The 25,780-nt window shown below is 43.8% G+C and overlaps 1 protein-coding gene across 1 annotated transcript in view; it reads right to left on the reverse strand.

Moving 5' to 3' along the window:
- ppp2r5a (protein phosphatase 2, regulatory subunit B', alpha isoform) overlaps positions 1 to 25,780 on the reverse strand; it is a 131,210-nt gene that overhangs the window by 20,949 nt on the left and 84,481 nt on the right. The window contains exons 3-7 of the mRNA XM_060917891.1: positions 19,970 to 20,071; positions 17,713 to 17,805; positions 9,512 to 9,642; positions 6,682 to 6,741; positions 697 to 805 (exon numbers count right to left, since the gene is read on the reverse strand). Of these exons, the coding sequence (XP_060773874.1) occupies positions 697 to 805; positions 6,682 to 6,741; positions 9,512 to 9,642; positions 17,713 to 17,805; positions 19,970 to 20,071 (495 nt within the window). The remainder of the gene's footprint in view (positions 1 to 696; positions 806 to 6,681; positions 6,742 to 9,511; positions 9,643 to 17,712; positions 17,806 to 19,969; positions 20,072 to 25,780) is intronic.

The following is a 25,780-nucleotide window of genomic DNA, read 5'->3' on the forward strand; positions in this document are numbered from 1 at the left end:
TGAGCCCATTTTGTGATTTCCAATACAGAAGCATGCCTGTATGTGATGCAGTGCCGTCTAAGGGCCCGAAGATCACGGGCACCCAGTATGGTTTTCCGGCCTTGACCCTTACGCACAGAGATTCTTCCAGATTCTCTGAATCTTTTGATGATATTATGCACTGTAGATGATGAGATGTTCAAACTCTTTGCAATTTTACACTGTCGAACTCCTTTCTGATATTGCTCCACTATTTGTCGGCGCAGAATTAGGGGGATTGGTGATCCTCTTCCCATCTTCACTTCTGAGAGCCGCTGCCACTCCAAGATGCTCTTTTTATACCCAGTCATGTTAATGACCTATTGCCAATTGACCTAATGAGTTGCAATTTGGTCCTCCAACTGCTCCTTTTTTGTACCTTTAACTTTTCCAGCCTCTTATTGCCCCTGTCCCAACTTTTTTGAGATGTGTTGCTGTCATGAAATTTCAAATGAGCCAATATTTGGCATGAAATTTCAAAATGTATCACTTTCAACATTTGATATGTTGTCTATGTTCTATTGTGAATACAATATCAGTTTTTGAGATTTGTAAATTATTGCATTCCGTTTTTATTTACAATTTGTACTTTGTCCCAACTTTTTTGGAATCGGGGTTGTAGCTTCGTGTATGTTGTGTGCAGATATAATTTTCTGCACACACACTGTTGATCTGTACCTGTGCATGGAAGAGTGCTAGGGTTTTGGCAGTGTGCATCGGAACGAGCACCTTCATCAGGAACTGCTTGTGTTCGGCCTTGAGCGGCAACGCAAACCCATTGATGATGCTGCGAGAGCAAAAATCGTGATCACACACACACACACACACACACACACAGAAACGAGTCACTTTTCATTAGGGCTTCGAAGGTTGTTGATAAAAAGCAGCTTTGTTAAGGCTGCTGCAGTTCAGGTTTCTCATAAAGCGATCACATGAATGTTTTTCAAGTCACAATACTGTGGCCTGTTTCGTGTTCGCGACCTCTCTGCAGGACTGAGAAAAGTCTTTATACCATCAACTAGCAAACACACGGATGGATCCGGTGGATAGATATGTGAGAAATCCTTCCATTCTATGAAGCTGTTATACTGTATATTGATAGTTGATGTATTCACACTGACGGAGTGCCTCCAGAGTGAAGTGTTTTGCAAGTGTACCTGATAAAATGTCATTTTCATACCTTAAGGCCCCGGTCACACCGCCCGAACTTTGCTGGAGCGTTCCTGGAGCGGTGAAAAAAATTCATCACCGCTCGTAACCGTTCACCACCGTTTAACAAAAGTTGGCCCCCGTTAAAGCAACGCCGTATACGCTCGGCCACCGCTGATGTTTCTCGAGGGGCCCTCCTACCGCTCCGAAAGTTTTGAGCTGCACAAAATATTGCGAGCGGTGAGGAGGGGGCAATTTTCCGCCCCGGCAAAGTTCACCCCCGCTCCACCAACGCCCAGTCAAAGTTTGGCACCGCTAGATGCAAGTTCGTGGACACTTGGGTCCGCTAGGCCAACGCAGAAATCTTGAACGCTGGACCACCGCTGCTTCGCCAGCGTTGCCTGGGCGGCAATTAAACGTTGCACAAACTTCGGTGGAGCGGTTGTAAGCGTTTTACGAGCGGACACGGGGTTGCTGGAACGGTGTCGGGCATTGAAGCAGCTCTCCATGGCGGCGATGAACTTTGGTTTGGCGTTGGTATAGAGGTGTCGGAGCGGGACCAGAATTTAGCTATAAATACGGGGAGAAATGGACCAGGAGCTCATTTGGAATCGAGCTGCCGTTGAGTTCAGACCTCATCTATATCGAATTTGCTCAAAGTTACAGTAAAACTGTATCACCATGGATGCTGAGAGACTTGCTATGATTGGTGCTAAACCAACTTTATACCCCCGCCGAGCCAAAGCCCGCATGCGCAGAACGCCGCTATACCAACGCTCGCGTCACCGCTAAACCAACGCTAAAGCAACGCCGGCTTCAGCGGTGCACTGCTAAGCCAACACCCGTGTTTTTGATTTTTTTCCCATTTTGTGCGCGGTGACGAGCGTTGTTGAAATTCGGCCCCCCCTCCCTACCGTTCAAGGAACGCTCCAGCAAAGTTCGGGCGGTGTGACCGGGGCCAAAAAAAAAAAAAAGGGCTGGCTACAGTGCCTTTTGAGCTCATGTGATGCACATACTGTAACTAAAAGTTGTAGCTCATATCAGCTAATTAACAAGCCTCGCTCGCAAGCTTCATATGATTTATTATCATCAGTAATTAAGATGAAATAAAGATTGATTTCTCTCTGGCATGGATAGGAGTGCCTTCACTGTAGCTTTGGAGGCAGAAAATCAAGTGCTGCACGTGCAATATGTCCCAATTTAAAAAAAATTTTTTTTTTTTTTTACATATCCTGACGTTTCTTGTAAACTTCCTCAGACTGGTTCATTAACAAGACAAACTTTTTTTCACCGATACCATGTTCTCAATCTTGGTTTTCGCTTGCCCCCGACTCACACTGAACTTTCCTGAAAAATGGAACAGTTTCCAATTTTGGAAGCTCCGCGATGAGAAAAACAAACCACTCAACAAGCAAAAAACCCAGAAACGCACAGAGTGACTCTGATCTTGTTCGCCGCGTTCCTCCCGCCAGGGGATTACATGTAAAACATTCACTGGCAGTTGAGAAAAGTGCCAAAAGTGAAAGCAGCCTAAGAAAATAAATAAAACTTATCATCTCAAACTCCATTATCAGGAGGAAAAAACAAAAAAATAAAAATAAAATAACTATACGGTATAAAAGTATAACTAAAAATGGTAGGTATACCTAATAAAGTGGCCACTGGGTGCCGATGTTATATCTATATAATTTTTTAAAAAAAAAGTTGTTCTCGGTAGTGGATTCAGATTTATGGTTCTGACTCACAAGAATCCCTGAAGCGTCAGAAGGCTGTGAGCGAGGGGAAATTTAAAAAAAAAAAAAAAAAGTCATCTGTGATCCTTCTGCTAAAAACCAAACTCGGATCAAGAAGCACCGACGATGGAGGGTTCACTGTATTTCGTACTGTACTCAGTGTGGCTGCCATTTCATGCGAAATTAAACATTAATTATTAAAAAAAATGAATATTTAATAAAACCTGAAATCATGAATGATTAAATCAATGAAACCCATTGATCCATCCAGTACTGTTCACGCCCTAAAAATTCAACACGCAAAAAGCGTACAGCGAAACGTGTGCATTAAAGTCTACTGAAAGGCGACATGCGAGAACCTGCTCGGTCTAAAAGTTCTCTTTTCCAGAAATGATGCACAGAAAGTAGACACGTAACAGTAAAGGGACGTATATAGGTTCAGGTGCGTGCTAGGGTGCTAGGGTCTCTCCCCCCCCCCAAAAAAAAAATTTAACAAATCCCTCCAGCCACGATTTACACAAAACTGGAACGGGTCAGAGGTGAACGGGTTGAGAAAGATTCCCATGATCCTTTGTGTAGGGACGGTATATGGTGTACAGAGTTGGCGATACTAAAACTATAGACGCATATAAGGACATGTTCTTCCTATCAAATACTTTTATTCCATATTTTGTTACGTTTTTGTGTATTTTTTGTTTTCGAGTGGAGTTTATATTTCGTTCTCGGTTGGTCCACCAAAACGCGCCGCCGATTTGTTTTTCTCTACTCACGGTATATGAGCTGATAGCCTAGTAGTAGAGTAGCCAAATCAATTGAATGTGCAATATTCAGATATACATCACGCATAATATATATATATATATATATATATATATATATATATATATATATATATATATTATACACACACAGCACATAATCATCTCACTTTATCAAGTATTTTAAAAAAAAAACAGAAATAGCTGAAAAAATATAGGTGTCAGTCGCCTCCCCCAATATCTCCTGTTCCACACTCCAGCCCAGTTGGTGGCAGTAATGCACCTTTAAGTTGGTTTGCCAACCACCAAAAAAAAAGCCCTAAAGAAGAAGAAAAACCAGAATGGTGGAGCGTGTTGCTGAACCAACCGAGGACGAAATAAAAACTCGACTCAAAAACAAAACCCAAAAAAATACAAAAATTATTTTTTTCGCGGTGCGGCTTCCATAAAATCCTGCGCTCTGATTGGCTGGCAAGCGGGTCCGCATCCTACGGTACGGACCCCAGTTACGGACCCCGGTTACGGACCTCTGGCGACTCGCTCGTTCACAACAGCAACAAACATAGTAGAATTTTTTGTCAACATTTATCTTTTTTTATAAGATTTATTGATAAGATTATCAAAAATCTTATAAATTTTTGCCAGCATTTCTCAGGAGAATAGCATTAATTTTACAGCATGGATAGTGATAACGACAGTGTTCACAACGAAAGCGAGTTTTACTACCCTGAGGAAGAAGAAATAAAAGAAAACATTTCAGGAGAAAGCTAAAAACCTCTAACTGATGCTAACGCCGAGCAAAAACATGGCTGAATCCTGAATGACTCCTATTTGTATAAATAGTGGACTACATAGGCAGCAAAATGTAGTTTTTTTCCTGCCATGGAAGTGCACTTGTATACCGAGGAGGAAGCCATTTGCATTACAGCCGTGAATGAGGATTCAAAATGGCGGCTCGGCTCGGTTTTCCCTTTCAGGCGCTCTCGTTTTCTGTTAGAATTTGGTAAAGAAAAAAATAAATATATTATTTGCCAGCTTAAGTTCGGTCCGTATGGTGAAATACCGTGACCTCGGCCTTGAATACTGACCTCGGTCACGGCATTTCACAATACGGACCTCCCAGCTGGTAAATAACATATAGAAGTATTTGATAAGAACATATCTTTTTTTTATTTTTCAAGAATTATCATCATCATCATCACATTTTTCACAAATGTTCCCGTCATTTTGCCGGTTTGTTTACATTTTAAGCGGAAATTATTTTGTCGGATGTTTTGTATCAAGTTTTTATTTATCAAATTTGCAAAAAATTTAAATAAAATGCTCAGTTTCTCAAAATCCAGTGAATGTGGAGAGAATAAAACAGTTATTCCACTCAATCTCATCGTACATGGCTGAAAGTCAATTCGGTGCTACGCGCCTCGTCGGCTATCGGCTTGTGTACGACTCGATTTTGTGGAATAACTGTTTTTTTTTTTAAATGGAGTTAGGAAACACATTTTTAAGCATGAGAATGGGACTTTTATATAAACAGAATTCAAACCGATAGAAATTTATTGGTCTACTTTTCTTTTGCAGTAAACTCCAGCAGGCTACGTCTCTGCATCTCACCTCAGGGCTTATCCTGGAGCTATCTGACCAGCTTACAACCAGAAACAGGCAAAATGTTTACATCCCAATTCGCTGAATCTGGTTCTTATTAAAGCAGCTGGTATCCAATAAAATGTGATTATACATCGGAATTATATTTACATTTCCACGAAATTGAGTCGTACGTGAGCTGATCGCGACTACAAGCCGTGTATGACGGGATTGAGTGGAATAATTGTTTTATTCTCTCCACATTCACTGGATATTGAGAAACAGAGCATTTTTTTTCCAATTTTGATAAATAAAAACTTTATACAAAACGTCCGACAAAATCATTTCCGCTTAGAATGTAAACAAACTTAGAATGTAATACACACACACACGTAGTTTGATGTACACTACCGTTCAAAAGTTTGGGGTCACCCAGACAATTTTGTGTTTTTCCATGAAAAGTCACACTTTTATTTCCCACCATAAGTTGTAAAATGAATAGAAAATATAGTCGAGACATTTTTTTGGCCATTTTGAGCATTTAATCAACCCCACAAATGTGATGCTCCAGAAACTCAATCTGCTCAAAGGAAGGTCAGTTTTATAGCTTCTCTAAAGAGCTCAACTGTTTTCAGCTGTGCTAACATGATTGTACAAGGGTTTTCTAATCATCCATTAGCCTTCTGAGGCAATGAGCAAACACATTGTACCATTAGAACACTGGAGTGAGAGTTGCTGGAAATGGGCCAGCAACTCTCACCTATGGAGCACCTATGGAGATGTTGCACCAAAAACCAGACATTTGCAGCTAGAATAGTCATTTACCACATTAGCAATGTATAGAGTGGATTTCTGATTAGTTTAAAGTGATCTTCATTGAAAAGAACAGTGCTTTTCTTTCAAAAATAAGGACATTTCAAAGCGACCCCAAACTTTTGAACGGTAGTGTATGTCCCATAAATATGAACGCCTCGCTTGGCTGAACCAGACACGTCACTCACCTGAACTGAATTCAAAGCGTTAAATAAAATTTTTACAAAGTTTTTTTCAAAACAAGAGAATCACTTTTTACTAACTACAGGAAAAAAGGTCCGAGCTTGAATTTGAATTTTCGTTTTGTAACAGATTTTACCAGTTATTTAATGTCTGCTATGTTTACCGTCATGCAACTTCTTCAGCTAAAGCTAACCTCGTCTCTGCCAACATTAATTTAGTAAATAATAATGAATGTCGTTTTGAAGACGTTTTTACATCACTGTACATGAATCTTCCACTTTGTGCTTTCACAGAATCTCTCTTCTGATTTATTAATATTAGACTTTTGATATTATAGTATTTATAACAATAAGTGTGTCGAACACTGACGTATAATTGCAATCATATATTAACAACATATTCCTAAAAAGTATTTATTGATGCTGAAATGTCGAGCCTGAACTGACCTGCCCAGGATCTCCAGAAGTTCAGCTACTCCGTTGAAATGTTCCGTCTCGTAGATGAACCTGAGCAGAGAACACACTCTTAGCACTGACACACATCACGGTTTCTCACAATTTGCTCACACTCGGAAGACCGTTCCTCTGCACGAACATTTATTCCAACAGTTGTGTTTCGCCGTCACGCTGTTTCAAATCATGTCCCTGAGCTCTTTAAGTGAATATTTTCGCCACTCAGTGAGATGCAGTGGGTTTGCTACAGCAGTGAGAATAATGAAGGGGTGGAACAGCAGACTCTTTTCACACTGCGTGCTCACAGTCTGTTACATACAGAGACGAAAGCATCAGGGGGTCACGGCAGGTTACATTTTTCAAAGTGGCTGTTGCACATTCGTTTCCACTGCACTGATGCACGTAAAGGAGCGTCAGCATAGTGGAAACCCTAAATAAATAAACAGGGCTTTGTCAGTCTGGTGATCTATTTTGGTCTGAGGGGTGAATGAGTGTACCTGACTGGGCCCACTTATAATGCTGGAACACTCCAACACACACTGCTATTTTAAACAACACAGCAGATGGTCAGGGTGAGCACATCCAATAAAACAAATGCACGCACATGCGCACGCACATGCACGCACGCACACCTGCAGGGTACAGTGAAGGATATACACACGCGCGCGCGCGCACACACACACACACCTGCAGGGTAGAGTGATGGATACACACACACACACACCTGCAGGGTAGAGTGATGGATACACACACACACACACACACACACAAGAAAAGAAACAGACACAGTCACCTGACCTCAGTGCCTGTGAGTACTAATAATACAGTCATAGCCTTTCAGTCCTAACGAAGGAGGCGCAGCCTCTCTGCCCGTCAGTCCTAACGAAGGAGGCGCAGCCTCTCTGCCCGTCAGTCCTAACGAAGGAGGCGTGGCCTCTCTGCCCGTCAGTCCTAACGAAGGAGGTGCGGCCTCTCCGCCCATCAGTCCTAACAAAGGAGGTGCGGCCTCTCCGCCCATCAGTCCTAACGAAGGAGGCGCGGCCAATGTGCCCATCAGTCCTAACGAAGGAGGCGCGGCCTCTCCGCCTATCAGTCCTAACAAAGGAGGCGCGGCCAATGTGCCCGTCAGTCCTAACGAAGGAGGCGCGGCCTCTCTGCCCATCAATCCTAACAAAGGAGGTGCGGCCTCTCCGCCCATCAGTCCTAACGAAGGAGGCGCGGCCACTGTGCCCGTCAGTCCTAACGAAGGAGGCGCGGCCACTGTGCCCGTCAGTCCTAACGAAGGAGGCGCGGCCACTGTACCCATCAGTCCTAATGAAGGAGGCACGGCCACTGTGCCCGTCAGTCCTAGCGAAGGAGGCGCGGCCTCTCCGCCCGTCAGTCCTAACGAAGGAGGTGTGGCCACTGTGCCCGTCAGTCCTAACGAAGGAGGCGCGGCCACTGTACCCATCAGTCCTAACGAAGGAGGCGCAGCCACTGTGCCCGTCAGTCCTAATGAAGAACGCGCGGCCTCTCTGGCTGTCAGTCTTAATGAAGACGGCGTGGCCTCTCTGGCCATCAGTCCTAACTAAGGAGGCGCGGCCTCTCTGCCCATCAGTCCTAATGAAGAACGTACGGCCTCTCTGGCCGTCAGTCCTAATGAAGATGGCGTGGCCTCTCTGGCCGTCAGTCCTAACGAAGGAGGCGTGGCCTCTCTGCCCGTCAGTCCTAATGAAGAACGTACGGCCTCTCTGGCCGTCAGTCTTAATGAAGGAGGCGTGGCCTCTCTGCCCGTCAGTCCTAATGAAGAACGTACGGCCTCTCTGGCCGTCAGTCTTAATGAAGGAGGCGTGGCCTCTCTGCCCCATCAGTCCTAATGAAGAACGCACAGCCTCTCTGGCTGTCAGTCCTAATGAAGAAGGCATGGCCTCTCTGGCCGTCAGTCCTAATGAAGGAGGCGTGGCCTCTCTGCCCCATCAGTCCTAATGAAGAACGCACAGCCTCTCTGGCCGTCAGTCCTAATGAAGGAGGCGTGGCCTCTCTGCCCCATCAGTCCTAATGAAGAACGTGTGGCCTTTCTGGCTGTCAGTCCTAATGAAGGAGGCATGGCCTCTCTGCCCCATCAGTCCTAATGAAGAACGCACAGCCTCTCTGGCCGTCAGTCCTAATGAAGGAGGCGTGGCCTCTCTGCCCCATCAGTCCTAATGAAGAACGTGTGGCCTTTCTGGCTGTCAGTCCTAATGAAGGAGGCGTGGCCTCTCTGCCCCATCAGTCCTAATGAAGAACGTGTGGCCTTTCTGGCTGTCAGTCCTAATGAAGGAGGCGTGGCCTCTCTGCCCCATCAGTCCTAATGAAGAACGTGTGGCCTTTCTGGCTGTCAGTCCTAATGAAGGAGGCGTGGCCTCTCTGCCCCATCAGTCCTAATGAAGAACGCACAGCCTCTCTGGCAGTCAGTCCTAATGAAGGGGTCGTGGCCTTTGTGCCTGTTAGTCCTAAGGAAGGAGACGTGGCCTCTGTGCCCATCAGTCCTAATGAAGGGGGCGTGGCCTTTGTGCCTGTTAGTCCTCAGGAAGGAGGCATGGCCTCTTTGCCTGTCAATCATAATGAAGTGGGCGTGGCCTCTGGTTCTGCCAGTCCTGGTTTAAAAGGCTTTTGGCAATTTGTGCTGAAATCTGTAAAATAAAATCTGACACCATATAAGCTGATTGTGACACTGGGTGTTCGTTCAAAAAGAAACCCAAATTAACTCATTTTGTTTTAGCAGCAGGTGCAGCATCTGTTTCTTGATCAGTATATTTTGGTAATGGAGCTGCTGTGCTCGTGGTTTCCCGGTGTGTGGCTTTACCGTAAGAAAATGTTGTTGATTTGTTTGCGGATGAACGCGCGAAGACCCAAGAATTTTCCATAGACGCGGTGCAGGATGGTTTTCAGGAAATCTCGCTCCCGGGGGTCTTCAGTGTCAAACAGCTCCAACAGCTGAAACACAGCAGGGGGTAAAGGGGTGGGGACGCGTTAGAGAAGTAAGAAAGGTAGGGGCCAGAGAAGGAGAGACATTAACAGGAGCAGAGAGAAAAGGGAAGAACGGAAGAAAAAAAAGTTAGGGGACAAAAATACAAAGAGAGGAAGAGACAAGAGGGAATAATATAGAGAAGAAGAAAAGAAAAGAGAGAGCATGAGACACAAAGAGTAATAGACAAAGAAAAGAGAGAGAATGTGGGAGAGAAAACGAGAAGGGAGAAGAACGGAGGAGAGGGAATGACAGACGCATGATTAATTCTAAAATGTCATATCAGTGTTTGTATGGAAGGAACAATAGAAGACAGCAAAAGCAGGGACCGTATTCAGTGGAAAGATCGAGACATTTGTGAAGTAACTGATGTTTGGGGAACCAACTCAAGCAAAACTGGAAGGACCATGCAGAAACAAAGTAGTGTGGAGAGGAAAAAAAGAAAACTGCCCAAGACCCTTACACTAAAGACAGTAAGGGTCACTTGTGGTTATGAATGTAAATCTGTAAAGACTGGCAGATTCAACCCACTGATGCCCCTTTTCCACCAAAGCAGTTCCAGGGCTGGTTCGGGGCCAGTGCTTAGTTTGGAACCGGGTTTTCTGTTTCCACTGACAAAGAACTGGCTCTGGGGCCAGAAAAACCGGTTCCAGGCTAGCACCAACTCTCTGCTGGGCCAGAGGAAAGAACCGCTTACGTCAGCGGGGGGGCGGAGTTGTTAAGACCAACAACAATAACAAGACTGCGAAAGATCGCCATTTTTAAGCGACGAGAAGCAGCAGCTATACAAACGCGAAGTCATCCATTATTATTATTGTTGTTGCTGCTGCTGCTTCTTCCGCGTTGTTTTTGCTTCGATATTCGCGCCAAGGTTTATGCAAACGCAGCGACGTAACTGACGTATACAACGATGTAATGACGTGGCTTCCCTTAGCACCGCGAGCTATGGAAAAGCAAACTGGTTCTCAGCTGGCTCGCAAGTTGAACGAGTTGTGAACCAGCACCAGCACTGGCCCCGAACCAGCCCTGGAACTGATTTGGTGGAAAAGGGGTATGTGAACACGCCCAGGTGACTGCATATACGAGTTTATTCTGTCCACATTCACTGGATATGAGCAATCGTGCGCTCTGATTGGCTACTCTACTACTAGGCTATCAGCTCATATACCATGAGTAGAGAAAAAAAAATGGTGGCGCGTGTTGCTAAACCAACCGAGGACGAAATAAAAACTCTACTCGAAAACAACCCCCCCCCAAAAAAAAAGTATGGGTAAGATGGTAAGAACATATCTTTTGTATATCGCATTTTTCACAAATTGCTCCTGTCATTTCGCCGGTTTGTTTACATTCTAAGCAGAAATTATTTTGTCGGACGTTTTGTATAAAAGTTTTTATTTATCGAATTAGAAAAAAAATTTAAATAAAAATGCTCGGTTTCTCAAAATCCAGTGAATGTAGAGAAAATAAAACAGTTATTCCATTCAATCTCGGCGTACACGGCTTATAGCCAATTTGGTGCTACGCGCCTCGTCGGCTATCGGTTCGTGTACGACTCGATTTTGTGGAATAACTTTTTTTTTTTTAAAGATATTTTTTGGGCTTTTTTCACCTTTATTGGATAAGACAGTGTAGAGACAGGAAATGAGCGGGAGAGAGAGACGGGGAGGGATTGGGAAATGACCTCGGGTCGGAATCGAACCCGGGTCCCCGGATTCATGGTATGGCGCCTTATCCACCTGAGCCACAACGCCCCCGAATAACTGTTTTTAATGGAGTTCCGAACCACATTTTTAAGCATGAGAATGGGACTTTTATATAAACAGAATTCAAACGGATAGAAATTTATTGGTCTACTTTTTTTGGCATAAAAATTTTTATTTATCTTATTAGAAAATAAAATTCAAATAAAATGCTCGGTTTCTCAAAATCCAGTGAATGTGGAGAAAATAAAACAGTTATTCTACTCAATCTCATCGTACATGACTTCGAGCTATCAGCTCACGTACAATTCGATTTCATGGAATAACTTAAATTATAGGCATTGCTACATTCTAAATACTGAATCACTCCTGGAATCTTTCTGTACATTCAGCTCATGTTAGGTTAGGATCACAGACGTGACCGTCATGATGTAATGTGTACCGTGTTAAAATACTATCAAACTCTCACCAGGGAATATAGGAGTGGCGGCAGCTACAATTATCGGCACCTTAACGATTGTAAAAGTAGATAAAGGTGGGGTTTACATTAGACCGTATCAGCAGATCATCAGATTAACGTTTTTAAAACGATTAGTGTGCACACAGCAACACCAATACGCGATTCGCGTGCACACAGCAACACCAATACACGGATACGCTCGGCTCCGCAGGCATCCTGCGCTCCAAATCACTCCGCCCTGAACAGCGAGTGCCCTCTGGAGGGTGCGCACTCCGGCCCTGCGCAGCTCACAGAGCGCGCGAGTGAAGTGCACGAGCAGTGATTCGGGACTGAGCCGCTGTGTGTGAGATCCCAGCGCATATCACTTACCACTTGCAAGTGGAAGGATGGCAAGCCTAAAGACAATCATAACTACACAATGGGCAGTATTTGCATCAGTATTTGCAGTATTTTCATACTTTTATACTCTTTAATGAAAGGTGATACAAGTCCGCGCCGTTTTTCAGCAGTCGCGTCACATGACCAACGCCAGCGAATCAGGAAGGTGGATGTCACAGTGACGTTGTCCAATGACGACGCCAGCTAGAGCTCAGCACAGCGTATCCGCATATTCTCAATGTTTACACAGCACCGGACCAGACACGATCTGGATTGAATACGTGGACCCTGGCGGATTCCCGTTTCCCAGCGTTTTAATGTAAACGGACAGTGCATCCGCGAAGAAAACGAGACAGATACGGTCTAATGTAAACTTGGCCAAAGACTTTCAAATCGTGCATGAATAATTACTCAAACTTCCACTGGGGAAAAAAATGAGTTGATTCCTGATTACTTGGCGTATCAGATCACATGACACCGTTCCACAATTATCGACATCCAGATGATTATTTATTTTAAAAAATAATGGGTATGTGGTATTAAGTTAACAAAACACAGTTTTTATTTAAAATGTGTTTTCCATAGACTTATATTTAGTACAAAATATCTTTTATATAAATATATGGATGTGGGTGTTTTATGTAAATGAGGAAGTAATTCTAATGTTTGTAAACAAATGAACTGATAATGTTTAACCTGCGTCAGAAAATCTTTTCGTTCCACTTTCTACCCGCTTTCTCAGTATTTTCGTAGATCACATTTTGTTCATCATTCGTTGTTGTTTGTATTAATTTCTAGTTTTGTCGTTTACCAATAAACGTCAACAGGGAATTGATACTATAACCACATGGAAATCCAGGTCAAAGGTCGCATGTCATTCCTCGAACCAAAATATAAACCGTCTACTGATATTGTAATACGTGGTAGAGATTTACAACAAACCGCGCAAAAAAAAAAAAATTCTGAATGGAACAGAAAAAGCTGAATATTTCAAGCATGTAATTTTTTTTTTTTATATGTTAGGAATTTAATTCTGGTCTAATTCAATTTATTGCAATCGGATTCCAAATACTCTATAAACATTCCATTCTGCTATGAATCCAAAAAAAAAAAATTCTAAAAAAAAAAAAACACAGCACTTTTATTTATTTTTTTAAGTACTTCATCTACTTCAACAATGTTACCCAAAGATCGATCCATAACGGTTGTAAATGTCCCTTAATCCCACAGCGTGTCGATAATGGTGGACACCGGTGAAAGTGATCGCTATTTCCGACACCTCACACGCGTGACTTCTCAAACGCGCGTTTAGATACAAAATGGCGACTGAAAGAATAAGAAACAAAGTAGGTTTCGACAAAGAGATCATGAAATATCGGTGAATTTGATCAGTTAAAACATGTCGGTGATCAATCCCATCTCAGGTAACGATCTGTGTCATCAGACGACAAGATCAAAGGGCGAGGCGGGTCTTCCGGTTGATTAATTAACCGATAATAACTGCTGCAACTGAAACTCACCTTTGGAAGATTGTTTTTTATTGGTAAATCTGAAAAGGCGTCCATAATTATGGACTGTTGTAGCCGCCACTCTTGTGTAAAGAAATAATAATAATAAATGTTTGGATGACACCAATTACCAAAGGAGTGTTTCATATTAAACAACCAGCAAATTTTCAATCTGTGGGAGCGATGAGTGACATCAGTGTTCCAGAGGCTCCAACTTGGGGAAATTGCAAAGAGGGAGATTGTCCCTCTCTGCGAGTAGCTCGGACGGAGACAAGTTTGAGCGCCGTAGGCACAAAGGCGAGTTTTATATATTATATATATATGTGTGTATGAATGATTCACCACATTTTGTGTCAATTAAATCTTATTAATATTAACAGATCTAGATAAATCCAGTGACTATAGACCAAACTTTAATATGCCTAAAGTCAGTGTCAATAATGACTATTATAAATTGCCAATGGCAGACCCTCTGATGATGATAATGTTCTTCTAATAATATTCTAAGTTAGTAAAAGTCAGACAGGGAGTGTCGTGGCTCAGGTGGATGGGGCGCCGTGCCACGGGTCCGGGGACCCGGGTTCGATTCCGGCCCAAGGTCATTTCCCAATCCCTCCCCGCCTCTCTCTCCTGCTTGTTTCCTGTCTCTGCACTGTCCTATCCAATAATAAAGGTGAAAAAAGCCCAAAAAATATATTTAAAAAAAAAAACGTCAGACAACTTGGTTAGAATCTAACGTCTGGTCTGGTGATCTAACCTTGTCAGATATAGGGTCGTCTTGCTGCCGTCCAAAATAGTCCGCCATGCGACCATCGCGACGGGCGATCCGAACTTTATCGTGGTGATTTTCTGATATTTTTTCTTCGTAGTTTGGCTTTCGCCATTTCCACCAACGGAACTTCGTTTCATTGTCTCATTCAAGAGAACATAAAGTTAAAGACGGGCAGGCAATAAATGCAGACGCAAAAAAAAAAAAAATGGTTGAGTGTCACAGGTTCTCTCGTTCTCTCGGGGGTATCATTAATAGCGCCATCTGTATGCTTTATCGGTAACTGCTAAGACACTGGGTGGCTCAGTGTGACCCCGCGGCGTACCGAATTCCGCTCGATTCATATGCACGCACATGCCTCCGGCATTCACTCCAATCCCTCCGTTACGCTGATCGGTGCACCGACCGAGGAATCGGCATATACCACGGGGTACACACTTGAGTCCACCCATACGATGTCAGACACACGAAAAGCGGAAAGTCAACTATTAATTTATGTCACCAAACGCATCAAGTTATATATATTTTTAATTAATCATGTGTAGTAAGGGTGGGCGGGAGATTATGATGTTGTCAGCGGGAGGTTGGGAGGATTTTCTAAATGTTCCCTAAAGCAGGAGATCTCCCGCCCACGACGGGAGACTTGGAGCCTCTGGTGTTCAGATTAGTCCCACCGACTTTACATAGAAACGAGAAAAGTTCTGACATACTTATAAAGTTCTTATGAATTGTGTACCGTAGCTCACTGCAGGTTGCGCTAACACGACCAGCATTAACCTCATTAGTGCGTAAGCCATCACAGATTTACAGTTCGTTCCCTTGGGCTTTAATCCCAAATGAGACAAGATCAATGCAAGTTAGTTTAAAAATCCTTTTAAATAAATAATGCAAGCCTCAAGTCACAGCTTGTACGAAATAAATTGAGGCAGTTATGTGGAACGTGGGGCTTTAAAGAGTTTCCTTTTCCACACTCACTCTCCTCGCTAATCTTCCTAAGCCAGGCTTTCTCTTCCTCTCTGTCTGACCGCACCACCCGCTCTCTCGTCTTCCTGCAGAGTAAACATTAGTGTGCTATTTAAAGCTCTGGCGGGAAGCTCTCGCATCATGGAAACTCGCTCGTCAGCTTCAGCTTTCGGCCCTGTCTGAGCCAGGCCTGCGTTCTCACCGGGGAACCGACCGTACGGTTCTGAGCCGAGCAGAGGGAATCCCTCAGGGGAGCAACAAAACTCCAGCTGGATACTTTGGTCTTCTCCACATGTTTATAATACAATATAAACCAGTTCTACGAAACGCATCTCGGTGCACAATCAATTTACAGCACTGTGCACACGTACACAAATAACAGTGCAACGCTGCTGGACCGGTCTGACGATCTACTGAATGAAACGCTTTGTTCAAGACTTACGAACTTACGAAAGCAGCACCCGTTTCACGTATGAGGGATGAAATATAACAAACATGCAAAGTAAAAGTTGGAGGTGATAAAATCAGAGCAAACAGAGCGACGATCTCGAATCTGATTTGATGTATTCAAAACACGACTGAAATCACAACAGTGAAGCAGTGGATTTTCCAATAATGGCATGGCTTGAAGTGTTTAATTGCTTTTATACAACAGTACTTTGTCAACGAGGACGATATTTTTATTCATTCAAAAACACCACATCACTGCATTATAATGCAATGTTTTATCGCATGACAAGCTGTTTGGAGGGTTAGCACTATTTGATTTACACAACATGCCTACCAATCTAAAGGTGAAAACTGTTTTATTGTGACACTTTTGCTGCAAGTCTCTTGGGGTATGTCTCTATTAGCTTAGCACATCTAGCCACTGGGATTTTTGCTCATTCCTCAAGGCAAAACTGCTCCAACTCCAAGTTAGATGGGTTGCGTTGGCGTACAGTAATCTTCAAGCTATGCCACAGATTCTCAATCAGATTGAGGTCTGGGCTTTGATTAGGCCATTCCAAGACATTTAAATGTTTCCCTTTAAACCACTCCACTGTAGCTTTAGCAGTATGTTTAGGGTCATTGTCCTGCTGAAACGTGAACCTTCGTCCCAGTCTCAAAACTCTGGCCGACTCAAACAGGTTTTCCTCCAGAATTGGCCTGTATTTAGTGCCATCCATCTTTCCTTCAGTCCTGACCAGCTTTCCTGTCCCTGCAGATGAAAAATATCCCCACAGCATGATGCTGCCACCACCATGCTTCACTGTAGGAATGGTGTTCTCAGGGTGTTGGGTTTGCGCCACACATGGCGTTTCCCATGATGGCCAAAAAGATCAATTTCAGCCTCATTTGACTAGAGAATCTTCTTCCATGTGTTTGGGGAGTCTGCCACATGCTGTTGGGCAAACTCCAAACGTGTTTTCTTGAAGTAATGTCTTTTTTCTGGTTACTCTTCCATAAAGCCCCGCTCTGTGGAGCGTACGGCTTAAAGTGGTCCTATGGACAGATACTCCCATCTCCGCTGTGGATCTTTGCAGCTCCTTCAGTGTTCTCTTTGGTGTCTTTGTTGCATCTCTGATTAATGTCCTCCTTGCCCGGTCTGTGAGTTTTGGTGGGCGGTCTTCTCTTGTCAGGTTTGTAGTGGTGCCATATTCTTTCCATTTTGCTATAATGGATTTAATGGTGCTCTGTGGGATATTCAGAGTTTGGGATATTTTTTATAACCCAACCCTGATCTATACTTCTCCACAACTTTGTCTCTGACCTGTTTGGAGGCTCCTTGGTTTTCATGTTGCTTGCTTAGTAGTGTTGCAGAGTCAGGGTCCTTCCAGAACAGGTTGATTTATACAGATATCATGTGACAGATCATGTGACATTTTGATTGCACACAGGTGGATCTTAATCAACGAATTATGTGACTTATGAAGTGAATTGGTTGGAGCAGCTCTTATTTAGGGGTTTCATACAAAAGGGGGTGAATACTTATGCACACTCCAGACTTCTGTTTTTTTTTCATCTTAATTATTGTTTGTGTTACAATAAAACAACGTGCACCTTTAAAGTGGTAGACATGTTGTGTAAATCAAATGGTGCTAACCCTACAAAAATCCATTTTAATTCCAGCTTGGAATGCGACAAAACAGGACAAACACCAAGGGGGATGAATACTTTTGCAACACACTGTAAAAAACACTTTGGGCTGTGCCATTTTGTTATTGGATATAATAACTTGGTAAAGCTAAGTTAACTTGAGGCTTTTTATAGACACAAACCTGCAGCACAAACTTCTGGTCGATGTAGCGTTTGGCTGTGCTGGCCTGGAAATCCGGGTTTTCTAAGAACCGCAGGAAAAACTCGTACACTAGCTGTGAGAAAACAAAGCACAGTGAGGATAAACGATAAGTGTAAACAAAAGCACAAATACAGTCAGGAAGTGACATCAGTATCAACTCTGATTTCATCACAGTTTTATTCATAATTTAGCTGTTGCTAATTTCCACATGCTAGAGCATAACAAGGTAAACACTTGGTTCTTGCTATAGTCATACAGTGGTGCTTGAAAGTTTGTGAACCCTTTAGAATTTTCTATATATTTCTGCATAAATATGACCTAAAACATCATCAGATTTTCACACAAGTTCTAAAAGTAGATAAAGAGAACCCAGTTAAACATCTCATCTCATTTTCTTCCGCTCATCCGGGGCCGGATCATGGAGGCAGCAGTCTGAGCATGGAAGTCCAAACTTCCCTCTCCCCAGACACCTCAGGAAGAACACCGAGGCGTTCCCAGGCCAGCCGAGAGACATAGTCCCTCCAGCGTGTCCTGGGTCTTCCCCGGGGCCTCCTCCCGGGGGGACATGCCTGGAACATCTCCCCAGGGAGGCGTCCAGGAGGCATCCGAAAGAGATGCCCGAGCCACCTCAGCTGGTTCCTCTCAATGTGGAGGAGCAGCGGCTCTACTCCGAGCTCCTCCCGAGTGACTGTGCTTCTCACCCTAAGGGAGTGCCCAGCCACCCTGCGAAGGAAACTCATTTCGGCCGCTTGTATCCGCAATCTTGTTCTTTCGGTCATTACCCAAAGCTCATGACCATAGGTGAGAGTCAGAACGTAGATTGACCGGTAAATCAAGAGCTTTGCCTTTTGGCTCAGCTCCTTCTTCACCACGACAGACCGGTAAAGCGACCGCATCACTGCGGAGGCTGCACCGATCCGCCTGTCGATCTCACGCTCCATCCTTCCCTCACTCGTGAACAAGATCCCAAGATACTTAAACTCCTCCACTTGAGGCAGGACTTCTCCACCAACCCGAAGAGGGCAAGCCACCCTTTTCCGGTCGAGAACCATGGCCTCGGACTTGGAGGTGCTGATTCTCATCCCAGCCGCTTCACAGTTGACTGCAAACCACCCCAGTGCATGCTGAAGGTCCTGGTTTGAAGAAGCCAACAGGACAACATCATCCGCAAAAAGCAGAGATGAAATCCTGTGGTTCCCAAACAGGATTCCCTCCGGCCCCTGGCTGCACCTAGAAATTCTGTCCATAAAAATTATGAACAGAACTGGTGACAAAGGGCAGCCCTGCCGGAGTCCAACATGCACTGGGAACAGGTCTGACTTACTGCCGGCAATGCGAACCAGACTCCTGCTCCGTTCGTACAGGGACCCGATAACCCTTAGCAAAGAGCCCTGAACCCCATACTCCCAAAGCACCCCCCACAGAATACCATGAGGGACATGGTCGAATGCCTTCTCCATATCCACAAAGCACATGTGGACTGGTTGGGCAAACTCCCATGAACCCTCAAGCACCCTATGAAGGGTATAGTATTCCATTGATGGAACAATGAATTCTGAATTATACCAGCAAATTCTAAAGGAAAATGTCAGGACATCTGTCCATGAACTGAATCTCAAGAGAAGGTGGGTCATGCAGCAAGACAACGGCACACAAGTCGTTCTACCAAAGAATGGTTAAAGAAGAATAAAGTTAATGTTTTGGAATGGCCAACTCAAAGTCCTGACCTTAATCCAATGGAAATGTTGTGGAAGGACCTGAAGCGAGTAGTTCATGTGAGGAAACCCACCAACATCCCAGAGTTGAAGCTGTTCTGTATGGAGGAACGGGCTAAAATTCCTCCAAGCCGGTGTGCAGGACTGATCAGCAGTTACCGCAAACGTTTAGTTGCAGTTATTGCTGCACAAGGGGGTCACACCAGATACTGAAAGCAAAGGTTCACATACTTTTGCCACTCACAGATATGTAATATTGGATCATTTTCCTCAATAAATAAATGACCAAGTATAATATTTTTGTCTCATTTGTTTAACTGGGTTCTGTTTATCTACTTTTAGGACTTGTGTGAAAATCTGATGATGTTTTAGGTCATATTTATGCAGAAATATAGAAAATTCTAAAAGGCTCACAAACTTTCAAGCACCACTGTAAGTCCCTCCTCACTTCCTCTTCAGCAGTGTGACAGGTGGTCATCAGGAAAGTGTTAGTGAGCCAACATTAGTTTCGTGTTGCTGTACCTGCATGTGTGGCCACGAGGCCTCCAGTGTGGGCTCGTCTTCTTCAGGGTCGAAATCAGGGTTTTCACTCGGAGGCAGAGTTCTGAATAAGTTGGTGCTGACCTAGAAAGAAACGAGGGAAGTCTCGTTAGTGATGCCGATAACGCTCGTTATAGCATGAAAATATTTCACAGCTCAAGCCAGAGTGTTATTAAAGGGGCCATGTGTAGGAATTAGACACCTGGCGAATTGATCCACCACGTTCCATATAAACATGGGGCAGTCCATCAACAGAAAGTTGGGGTGTCCACCGCTACCGTAAAAAACAAGGAAATGCACACAGTCTCTCCTCCCTCTCCCCACAAACACATTCACATAGAAAGCCAAGCTATATTCCACTACTGGGTTCATCCAACTACTGGGGGAAGCCGTGGCCTAAAGGTTAGAGAAGCAGCTTTGGGACTAAAAGGTCACCAGTTCAATTCCCTGGACCAGTAGGAATGGCTGAAGTGCCCTTGAGCAAGGCACCTAACCCCTACTTGCTCCCTGGATGCTGTAGTATAGCTCCCCCCTGCTCGGTGTGTGTGTGTGTGTGTGTGCGCGCGCATGTATTCACTGCTTCAGATGGGTTAAATGCAGAGGAGGAATTTTTCTGTGCTTGAATGTACATGTGACAAAAATAAAAGCTTCTTCTTCTTTAACTTTACAGTCATCAGATATAAAAGAAGAACCTGATCAAACCCACTGTTTATGACTGAATAAAATAAAAATCACATGACATTTTCATGTTTTTGAAGTTTTGTATTTTGTTGACTTGGGCCAGATAGAGGAAATGTCGCCTGATTTTCACCAGTATGACCTCACCCTCGCAGTTTACCGGCATGAGCAGATCTGACACCCAGCCACTGCAAAACTGTTCATGAGCTTCTAGGGATTTGTTACAGAAGCCGAGAGAGGCCCTTCATATAATCCTTTTTTTTTTTTTATTCACCTTGTTATCCCGAGATAATGACATAATTAATTCAGGATCTCGAGAAAACAACACAACTAATTCGAGATCTCGAGAAAACAAAACCGTTATTTCGAGATCTCGAGAAAACAAAAGAATTATTTCATGATCTCGAGTAAACAGCTCAGAAATGGTTCATTCAGGTGCGCCAAGAGACTTGTGATATGCTGACTTTGGGGCTATTTCTCATTCTGTATAGACGCAACTTTGGTCATTAGAATGTCTGGAATAATCGATCACCTAATAAGGCAATATTTTGATCAGGGGTTGGCACAGGGAGAGATTGCATTAAGTCTTTTAATAAGGGATCATTTCAAAATTAGTCTGCGGCACCTCCGCAGAAGACTGGCCCCCCTCTCTCTCAAGGCATCGTAAAAAGCCATTTCTGCTCTGTTACATGTCCGCCAATTTCTAAGTCTTCGTTGTCTGACCCACAGGGGGGCGCAGCTCTGCTAGAAGTCTCAGCTGTTTTCTCGAGATCATGAAATAATTGTTTTGTTTCACTGGCTTCCAGTAAGCTACAGAATTGACTTTAAAGTATTGCTGCTGGTGTACAAATCTCTAAATGGTACAGGGCCCAATTACCTCTCTGATATGTTGCAGCGGCCTAACCCAATCAGATCTACCAGATCACACCAGCAAAATTTACTGGTAAAACCAGTTGTTAAAACAAAGTGTGGTGAAGCAGCTTTTAGCTACTATGCAGTACAGCTATGGAACCAACTGCCAGAGGACATCAAAAATGCTCCTGCTGTTGGCAGCTTCAAATCTAGACTAAAGACCAAGCTGTTCTCAGATGCTTTCTGCTAAATGATTAATATTGTCATCTTTACATGTTTTAAACTTTACTTAACTTTTATTCTATTTTATTCTGCTGTTTTTTTTACTGAACTTTTACTTCATTTTATTATTTTATTTCTACTATTGTTTAATTCTTATTATTTTTCTTCCCCCTTTATTTTATGTAATTTTATTTTCTATTGTTTACTGTTTTGCTTTTACCTCTGTAAAGCACATTGAACTGCCACTGTGTATGAAATGCGCTATATAAATAAACTTGCCTTGCCTTGTTTTTTCGAGATCACGGAATAATTGTCTTGTTTTCTCGAGATCTCGAATTAGTTGTGTTGTTTTCTCAACATCCTGAATTAATTATGTCGTTATCTCAGAATAACGGTTTTGTTTTCTCGAGATCTTGAATTAGTTGTGTTGTTTTCTCAAGATCCTGAATTAATTATGTCGTTATCTCAGAATAACGGTTTTGTTTTCTCGAGATCTCGAATTAGTTGTGTTGTTTTCTCGACATCCTGAATTAATTATGTCGTTATCTCAGAATAACGGTTTTGTTTTCTCGAGATCTCGAATTAGTTGTGTTGTTTTCTCGACATCCTGAATTAATTATGTCGTTATCTCAGAATAACAGTTTTGTTTTCTCGAGATCTCGAATTAGTTGTGTTGTTTTCTCGACATCCTGAATTAATTATGTCGTTATCTCGGGATAACAAGGTGAATAAAAAAAAAAAAAGATTATATGAAGTGCCTCTCGCGGCTTCTGTAATTTGTAACTTTTAAAAACGCACACATTGTATGCACTCAGTCCAACAAAAAACAAACCTCAAAATCATACGAACACAAAAAGAAAAACAAAGGGAAAAAAATAAAAACGCTCCGGTGAGAAGCGGCAGCCAAAATGTGCACAGTGTACTCTCAACTGGAAAACGCGGCATGAAAAAAAAAAAGAAATCGTTTGCAAGCTCAAGGTATGCGAGTGGCGTTTCTGTTTGTCCAAATACTATTGCTTAGCACTGCGATTCAATTTCTCCCGGTGTGGTCCCTTTTCTTTCTTTTCCTTTCTCCAAAAATACAAACAGACAATGGTGCAAATCCACGTTTCAGTGTCTGGATTCCAGTTGTTTCTGTGAACTGAAGCGATTCTTCTGCTTCTCTTTTCCTCAGTTTTCAGTAGGCTGTAAAAAGATAGCGCAGAGGCTAACGTGTATGGAACCAGTACTGACTTCTGCGTACGGTGATGCCACAGGCATACTGATTCTCCTCTCATATTGGACTGAGGGCAGACTGGATGCTACACTGACTCTCTACTGCCTCATGAGGTAAAAAGTGGTATTACAACAGATGGTGTGCTGTGTCTTGGGGATAGCTGGTTAGCACGCTAACTTCAGTAGATATCTCTGCAACACGATACGTTGACATCATTGACGATGTCCAAACTGTCATTTCTTCACATTCTGTTGATTATTTGAATGTCAAGTAAAATGAATACGCATTGCCCCTTTAATCAGAGCAATCGTGCGCTCTGATTGGCTCCTCGATTTCTAGGATATCAGCTTATATAGCGTGAGTACAGAAAAACAAAATGGTGGAACGTGTTGCTGAACCAACCGAGGACGAGATAAAAACTCGACTCGAAAACAAAACCACAAAAAAAAGCAACAAAATATGGAATTAAAAAGTATTTGATAGTAAGAACATATGTTTTTTAAAATCATTTTTCAAGAATTATCATCGCATTTTTCACAAATTGCTCCCGTTATTTTGCCGGTTTGTTTACATTCTAAGTGGAAATGATTTTGTTGGACGTTTCGTATAAAGTTTTTATTTATCAAATTTGCAGAAATAAAAATAAAAATTCTCCGTTTCCCAAAATCCAGTGAATGTGGAGAGAATAAAACAGTTATTCTACTCAATCGCGTCGTACATGGCTTGTAGCCAACTCGGCATGTGTACGGCTTGATTTTGTAGAATAACTTAAATATATGAACAGAACCGGTTCTGTTCATAATTTTTATGGACAGAATTTCTAGGCGCAGCCAGGGGCCGGAAGGAATCCTGTTTGGGAACCACAGGATTTCATCTCTGCTTTTTGTGGATGATGTTGTCCTGCTGGCTTCTTCAAACCAGGACCTTCAGCATGCACTGGGGCGGTTTGCAGTCGAGTGTGAAGCGGCTGGGATGAGAATCAGCACCTTCAAGTCCGAGGCCATGGTTCTCGACCGGAAAAGGGTGGCTTGCCCTCTCCAGGTTGGTGGAGAAGTCCTGCTTCAAGTGGAGGAGTTTAAGTATCTCGGGATCTTGTTCACGAGTGAGGGAAGGATGGAGCGTGAGATCGACAGGCGGATCGGTGCAGCCTCCGCAGTGATGCGGTCGCTTTACCGGTCCGTCATGGTGAAGGAGCTGAGCCAAAAGGCGAAGCTCTCAATTTACCGGTCGATCTACGTTCCGACTCTCACCTATGGTCATGAGCTTTGGGTAATGACAGAAAGAACAAGATCGCGGATACAAGCGGCTGAAATGAGTTTCCTTCGCAGGGTGGCTGGGCGCTCCCTTAGAGATAGGGTGAGAAGCATAGTCACTCGGGAGGAGCTCGGAGTAGAGCCGCTGCTCCTCCACATCGAGAGGAATCAGCTGAGGTGGCTCGGGCATCTTTTTCGGATGCCTCCTGGACGCCTCCCTGGGGAGGTGTTCCAGGCATGTCCCCCCGGGAGGAGGCCCCGGGGAAGACCCAGGACACGCTGGAGGGACTATGTCTCTCGGCTGGCCTGGGAACGCCTCGGTGTTCTTCCCGAGGAGCTGGCCGAGGTGTCTGGGGAAAGGGAAGTTTGGGCTTCCATGCTTAGACTGCTGCCTCCGCGACCCGGTCCCGGATAAGCGGAAGAAGACGAGATGAGACGAGACTTAAATATATTCTTTGAATGCTACCACCACACTAACTCGGATGATTATATAACTAGATACAAATTAGTCAAAACACAATGAGTCACCAGTTTATCAGCGCGACCTTCCATGTATATGGGAACCGCGAGTTGGCCTAGTGGTTAGCGTGTCCGCCTCTCGATCGCGAGTTCTACGCACGGTCGGGTCATACCAAAGACCATCATAAAAATGGTACCTACTGCCATCTGGCAAGGCACGCTGCAATACAGATGTGAGTAGGGAGTCAAACTCTCGTGGTTACCAGAGGACCCGCCTCCCGCTGTAATCCTAGCTATGTGAGAGGCCGAGGGCTACGGAAACAGAGATCGGCGCCGCCCCCTATGCGCCACATGGCGTGGGAAAGGACTTTGACTTTTTGACCTTCCATATATGCACTTTATAGGATACAATCTGCACCTCTGTATCGTTTGTCTGCCCGACTTTTACCAAGATTATTTATATACCTAGAAATACACCATCATGGGACAATTCCAGTGATATAAACGTGTACAGGGTTCCCGCTGGCGTGCGTCACGCTCGTCATTGACGAACATCAGTGACGAAGAGAAAATTAGTCAGTGACGAATGCATTTGTCATATTTATCATAAGGTCATCTTTTATAGAAATCACTCCTTTTGCTGAAATCCAACCCCACTGAAGAGACGGCAGGAAGCCAGAGTGTAAACAATGAGCACGTGCTTGTGACCCATAAAAATCGACTACACATAATGACCAAACGGTCGCCAAGCTTTTGACCGATCGCGGTGCGTCTTAATCGGCCTGGTGTGGTGGTGTAATTATCTCTGCGTGAACCGAACAATGGCACAGTCTAAGCTGATGAAGTTTTCTGGGCGGGGCTTCTTCAAGCTCTGAGTGCACGGTGGTGGCACTCAGAGCCCCGACCGTCCCCGAGCACATGGGACAGCGTCAGTAATACAGGGGTCGGTTAAAAAAGGAGGGAAATAAAAAACGCCAAAGTGAAAGTACTGTCAGCCAGCAAGCGACTGAAGGGAGCTATGTTTCAGGCGGCATAGCGTGTCGAGTCCCCGCAGCGGACGCATGATATAAAACACGCTGTCATTCTGTGTTCAGTTTATAAATTGACAAACTC

Source organism: Neoarius graeffei, chromosome 3 (genome assembly GCF_027579695.1).
Source record: "Neoarius graeffei isolate fNeoGra1 chromosome 3, fNeoGra1.pri, whole genome shotgun sequence".
In the NCBI taxonomy this organism is placed as follows: Eukaryota; Metazoa; Chordata; class Actinopteri; order Siluriformes; family Ariidae; genus Neoarius; species Neoarius graeffei.